The 7,073-nt window shown below is 40.1% G+C and overlaps 1 protein-coding gene across 1 annotated transcript; it reads right to left on the bottom strand.

Annotated features, from left to right (window-relative positions):
- Positions 1–1,864: 1,864 nt before the first annotated feature.
- LOC146467801 (uncharacterized) lies at positions 1,865–4,082 on the bottom strand. Its single transcript, XM_085125524.1, has 2 exons — positions 3,098–4,082; positions 1,865–1,993 (listed from the first exon to the last, which is right to left on the bottom strand). The coding sequence occupies exons 1-2, from the start codon at positions 3,914–3,916 to the stop codon at positions 1,865–1,867; spliced, it is 948 nt and encodes a 315-aa protein (XP_084981650.1). The 5' UTR covers positions 3,917–4,082.
- Positions 4,083–7,073: the final 2,991 nt, after the last annotated feature.

Here is a 7,073-nt window from a genome sequence, read left to right as displayed (position 1 = left end):
ACCTGCAGAGATATTACTGGCGAAAGCGAACACAAGGCTTCGGTTTTTCAAAAAAACAAATTTTCCACAAGAGCGCAATTTATGCTTACAGCATTTCGAATGAACCGAGAACATACTAAATGAAACACTGAAAAATTTAGAATCGTTTTGCACGTGTGCACTGCTATATTATATGTGTGTTGCCTTTGTTGTTTTTGTTTGCGTTTCGATCAGTCATCCTCCACACAGCTGCGATCTTTGTGGTCAGTGTCACCAGGGCGGAAAGATGTTGGGTGTCACGGATATTGTTTCCATGGTGATGGCCAATAGGATCGCATTCCTTAGGGCGCGCGCAGTAATCATTTGATCAAGTTGCCTTTATGACGTCATTTCCATTCGTTGTGGTTCTCGCAATGTCAGTTGAGTTCTGTCGCATTTAGGGAAAGAAAAAGATTTAGCTACAGGACGAAAGCCTTGTTTATTTACAGTTGTAATCGTTAGTAGGAAGAAATACCATCAACGAAGGTAATGCCTCTGAAAACACAAATCTCTTCGATCGTTTTGTTTTGCTTTTTTCGGCAAGCCCGTACTTGGATTCTTGTTACTATGGTTAATTTCCACGCATAGAATTCAGCGGGCGCGTTTTCGTGGGAAAGTTTGACTAATTTATTTATTATATTCCTACATTAATTAGCGCGCGTTCCTCAGTGTTCATTTTGAGTCTTAGAGCGATGCAATGACTTTAAAGGTTCTCCTTACAGAAAAAAAAAATGTTAAAGTACCCTGGCTACTCTGCTTTTTCACACGTTGGTTAATAAGAGGTACTGTAAGCAATACACGACACACGGAAAACAATCGTCTGGGCCGGAAAATAAACTTTCCGTTTGATCATATGGGAACGTCAAAGAAACTAATGCACTTGTGTTCCGGGCTTAGTTATTATGAGACTCTATCTGTATATACAAGACTTAACTCTTACATGATTGCTTGCTTGTTCAATTCATTGGTTGATTAATTGATTGATTGATTGGTTGATTTATTGATTGATTGATCGATCGATCGAGTGATCGATCGATTGAATGATTGATTGATTGATTGATTGATTGGTTGGCCATTTTTACTTTCCTTCTAGGAGATATTACCACAAATCCTGTAGTAAGCGGTCCCTTTTGAAAGGAAACGCCCCCTCGAAAAAGTGCTCTTCCTATGACCGAAATTTGTACAGAGCGCGGCCCCGACCCCACCTCTTCTGTTTTTGTCACTCGTCATTTTGCACTACCATTGGTAATTAATATAAGAATCAAAGTTGACCTGGTTATGACTATACCTCACAACTATATGCGTGCGAAATGTGGCGCTGTTAAACTATCCATACGTTGTATATGTTATATTGATGTCTTATGTACAAATGATTCATGTTAACAATATAATTCCTATTTAGGGAAATGGTCAAAACTACTATACTCGAACAGGACCTACCAAACCGCAAAGTAGATGGTTGTCTCTACCTGCAACCGCCACCCTTCCCTCCTTCTTCAACCTCAAAAGATGGTGTCTTTATTGTAAAGCCACCCCTCTATACAGCAGTAAAAAATGACAGTGAAATTCAAACCTCACTTTTCTTGTTTATCTAACAATGCTGACTCTTGCTAGCTAAATATTTGTGTCAACTCAAATTTTCCAGCCAACAAAATTTTGTCTGTAATGTTCATGTGGAAGGTGGTGTCTTCGATAACCCCCCTACCCTCGACAAGGAGGGTCCTCTTCGAACAAACTTGTTATGACCAGTTCCCTTATATAATTGAGCAATATCAGATTGAGGTTTGAAGGCCAAACGGTCACTCCAGCTCCACGAAACGACGGGCAAAATGTATCCACTCATGAGTTAAATCTGAGGAAAGTAAATGTTCCTTATGGAAACTTTGCTTGGTTGGCAGAAACTAGCTGGATTGTGTGGTCCTCTTGAGAGTGGGGAAGTCATCTGTCTTTGTAATTTGCTGTCATTTTTTGACTCCTGAAATTAAAAAAATAAGCTCTCCCTTAACATATTGTCATATAGAGCATCCTATTCAGTACGTCCCCCAGCAAAACACGACAGTCTAAAAAATATAGTAGCTATAATCGAGTAAAATTGTCAATTTCAAAGCGGGATACCAGAAGTACTGGTGTTTTTCAAGAACATATAACCATTTTCTTTTGCAAGGGAGCATGCTTTTTTCATTCAGTTCGTGTTTCTTCATGAGCTAACCTACACAGAAAGCTATGGACTACTATTAATAGTTTCAAATTTGGTGCAAAACAAACAATTTGGTTTTGCAGTTTCTGCGAACCTCTGATTCAATCATTCCGTCGGTGAACTCTTTTAAGTTAAAAACAATGTAACAATGTAAGAGGTCGCAGGAGTGTCACTACTCTCCCGCAGGACTAATCTACGTAACACGTTTTCAGTCTTCGCCATTCCACATTGGTGACCGCTAGTTCATAAACTCGAGGGCTCGTACACCTGGCCATTGTACACCATGTTCACAGCACGGATAATTTTATCCGATGGTAAAATACGCGTGGATGATTGCTGTATGACTTCATAAACCATAATTATGAGACACTTTTCATTCTGCAATGATAACTAAGTATGGAGCTGTATGAAAACCTTGCCAGATGTATTATTTTGGGTAATCCGGCTGCACATAAGGACTTCCATTAAGGGGACAACTTATCCACTCTATTAAACAACTAGACGGATAGAAACATTGCACGGAAAGTGTTGTCTGATCACACTTCTCGCGTGAACACTAAGACTGCATTTCATTTGCCAGAACTGGCCGGCAAGACCGCCGGCCAGTCTGTAAATCAAATACGTCATTTTCAAGCTCGATGGTGATGTAAAAGCTCCGTGCTATTTTAAAGAAATTCAACGAAGTAGGATAAAACTTATCCTTCAAATCGATGGCCAGTTTTGTCAAATAGAAAGCGCCGTAAAACCAAGGAAACCTCAATACCGACCCTATGGCTAGGGTCTGTCTTGTTTAAACCAGACCATCGCACCTTCCATAGACCATCGCACCTCTTTAAGCGGTATAAAAATGAAAGCATGAATTCAAAGATTGATGGTACATACCTTGACTACATTGTGTGAGTTCCTTGATGTGCTGTCGCTTTGCTCCGATCTTAACCCTGTGTTTGGCTCACTATGCCTTGTTCTCCAGGTGGAGGACCGTTTTCGATGCTGAACACCGGGCGATGAGGGCATCAACATATCCTCACCCGAAGATTTGTTTAGTTCGCTTGGGTCTAAAGAGCGCGTGCGATGCACTCGCTGGACATATTGGATTGGTGGACGTGGGGGACGTGGGCTGGAAACTTCATTTCTTGTAGCGGTTTCTTTGATTGATGTATAAAAGGTATTTGAACGATAATTATGTTTCGGAGTACTTGGCGAGTTGCACTGGACATCGTTCACAATCGTTGGCGAGTTCTTATCAGTAGATAAGATCCTTGATATATCCTTAACTGTAAGAGGTATACATGATGTCAGGGTTGGTTCACTGCTACCAAGCTTACTATACACGTAAGCCTGTTTTTCATCGCCAGACTGTCGACGAACCAACTTATTTTCTCTGGATAAGCTTTTGTCCTTTTTGTTGTGCCTGGTGCCAGTTCTGCTGGAGAGGCGTTGCTCGAGATTTTGTTTTTCTAAAACTTCTTGCTTCTTCTCGTCTGCGTTGACCCGAATTACAGGCAGTTTATTGCTCGAATGCCGGAGTACAAAGTCACGTTTCTTTGTTTCCCACGAATGTGCAAGCATTTTTCTCTGCCTTTGCATGTAATCCAGATCTTTTTGTAAGCTATCACTTTTGATGGTGTTCCGTACCATTGCTTTCTTCAAGTTTCGACTATAGTGGAAGTGGATTTCCCTCTCCAACGTTTCTTCAGCCATTGCTACGCCAATTTCGAAAATCGGACGAGTAAAGCCTTCAAATTGAAGTTATTAATTATATTTTGAGAAGGTTTACCGTGTCTTTTGTTTACCGCAGTTGTTTGGTACTGTTTGTTCTCACATGACAGCTCTCTAGTGAATTACACCGGCATTTGTTACTAGCCACGATCCTTTTCAAATCCACTGTTGCTGTTGAGCCCAAAAAGCCTTCACTTGCGAAGGGAACTGAATTAACACCTGTATGAGTTAAACTAATTAATTCTCTGGGCAAGTGCCGCTTTGATTTTGATCCAACTAATTACATTTTCGTAGCTTAGTGAGTTCTTTGTTTTTCTCTCTTGAGTGCTATTTGTTGTGGTATAATGAACCCTTCAAACGCATTAAGTAACTCGCTAATAAGCTTCTAACACAAAAACAAACATGTTTTCATATTCATTTCAGCTTTGATTGTTTTCCTGTTGTTAAGTTCATATTAGTGTTCTTATATTGAAGTAATAATATAACGAAATCCTCGGTATAATGACCATTCTCCAGCCCGTCCTTTTAGATGTATGGAACTGAACCTCGATTTAAGGAAAGCTTGATATAACGAACCAGTTTCCCTAGTCTCTTGGCACTTCATAAAACGAGGTTTTAATTACTGTTTGTGAGCTCCGTCTTTGTTCGGTTGATTTCGTGTTGTGCCACAGGGATCGCTCAAGTTTCGTCAGCAGAAACAGCTGGAAACTGAATCGAATCACGTTTTAATTCGACCGCATGAAAACTGCGCCACCATCAACTGCTCAGTGGCTTTGGCTTGAGTTTTCGTTTCATCCCAAACCAAGACGTTTTAAGGAACCATGTCAGCTATTTTTAGTAACACTTTAATTTAAAAAGCCAAACGTCATACTTACATCGATGAAAAACTAAAAATAATTGTCCATTTTTGTAGAAAGTTACTTTCAAGCTAGTGTACCAGAGGATTGCAACTTGACTCTTTGTGCATGTGTCGAAAAAAATTGTTTAAACTTGTTTATGGTTAATTCACCTGAGATCTTTCTTATAGTGCCTTAGGAGCTTTTCGTGGATAAGGAAAAGTATTTAGTTTCAGTTTTAGCATCGATTAAACACAATTTTAAGATAACAATTTCCATGACAGAGCCCCTTAAAACCGCATACACGAGATTTATTTTGGATTCTCTTAGTGATAATTAGAAAAAAAGTTAAATATGCGCTCAATGGTCACCTGCATTTTGATTGGCCGAGAATTCGTTAAGTCTCTTGTAAAAGTTGGGCCATTCTTACTTCTCCGTTTCTGAAAGAACAACGGTGTCTGGGATCAGCATTCATTATTTTTAAATAATGAGAGCAACGTGTTAAAACACGTTGCTTTGTTACGCTTTAAAAATATCAGTGTACAGTCCGTACCTGTAAACAGAACCGATAAATACTGTTATTGTATGAAATAAAACCTGTTATGGCAAAAACCGTGCAGCCATACCATCTCTCAATATCAAGGGTCGTTCTTCGGCAAAAGTAATAAGATCTTTCAAAACGATTATTTGCGTACGTTCTCTTTAATGCTTTTTTTTTTTGCCTTTTTTCTTCATCCAAATGGTAATCCTATGCCAGGGAACATAAAGTATTTTCCAACATCTCTGATCTGCAGGCGCGGTGGCGTAGGGGATAGTGTCTCGGACTTTCAATAGACCCTTATCCAAAATGGCGGCAACAGATTTGAATGAGTTAAAATTGAACTGAATGAAAAACTGATACCAGCACTAGAAAAAGTACCTTTACTTTAGTAACCTCGAGAAGTTTCAGCATATTAGTGTTATATCATCTTAGGAAATGGAAATTGACAAATTTACAGACGTTTGTATGACTGGCGGTATACGTCATACCCCCAGTCATACAAACGTCTGTAAATTTTTCATTTTTCAACTTTACATTTTTTTCAGTTGATATTACACCTGATATGCTGAAACTTTGCAGGATTACTAAAGTAAAACTGCTCTTTCTAGTGCTGCTATACGTTTTGAATTTTAACTTATTTGAATTTTCGGCCTTCATTTTGGAGAAGGGTCTATTGGACGTTCAATCGGAAGATCAGAGGGTCGTTGGTTCGAGGCTAGGTTAGTCTCATAGCCATGATATTTTCCTCCAAATTGTCTACGCGATAGACAACCATCCCACCCAGGGGAAGTAACAAAACCCCTAGTTGCTCCATGCTACAGAAGCCTCCTTTGCAGACGTTCTTTGGCGTTCTTTGACGTTCTTTGTGCGTCACGCACTCCTCGTGCGTGACGTGACGCGTGACGAACCGAAAGAACGTCTGCCGTGTGGACAACTTAATTAGGATTGTAGTGCGACAGACAGCATCCCCATTAGGGAATTACTCCACAGGAAAGTACTGTTCAATAGCTCCCAATTTGAATTTTAAGAATTATGCGGATGTGTCATGGAAAACGCGTTACCCAGGTTGCAAGAAGTTATGTTTTTCTCTTGTTTCTTGAGGTGCGAGGCGAAGCAGTTGATTTTTCAGTTCTCCATAGTAAAAAGACTGATGTAAATCAAACGATTGTCAAAGTGTATATATAATACAAATGAAGTTGACACCACCTTTCAGTTCTCGTTGCCTCATAGCTTTCCGCTCAGTACTTACGTGGATGGAATACGTAATCAGGAGCGCGTCGGTTATCTACAACTGGTTTAAAACAAGAAGAAGAACAACAACAACACATTAAAAACAGGGAGTTACAAGTTAGGTATATACCTACCGTATTTACTCGAATAAGCGCCGCGGCGCTTATTTAATTTTTCGTGTATCCTTTGCGGTGCTTATTCGAGGGCGGCACTTATTAAAAGGCTTATACCACAAAGCCAAAACATTTTGATTGTACAAGCAAACGCTGACAATCTCCTTACTGCAACAATTAGGGGGTGTTTACATGATACCGGCGCGACTTTCATTCCGGTACGAGGTCACTCCAGTTTCCTCTTGTGGCTCTGTATTCGTTTACATGATACCAGTACAAAATCTTCTACCGGAGCGAGTCATACCGGTGCGAGTTCACCCCGGTAACCGCACCGGGGCGAGGTACGAAAACTCGTTCCGATGTCATTTAAAATCCCTCTCCTGGGAGTCTGGAACGGATTGTGCATGAGCAGTCTTCGA

Source organism: Pavona decussata, unplaced genomic scaffold (assembly GCF_977016875.1).
Source record: "Pavona decussata unplaced genomic scaffold, jaPavDecu1.1 SCAFFOLD_134, whole genome shotgun sequence".
Classification (NCBI taxonomy): domain Eukaryota; kingdom Metazoa; phylum Cnidaria; class Anthozoa; order Scleractinia; family Agariciidae; genus Pavona; species Pavona decussata.
The sequence above is the reverse complement of the archived record's forward strand: the minus strand, read 5'-3'. Positions and strand labels throughout refer to the sequence as shown.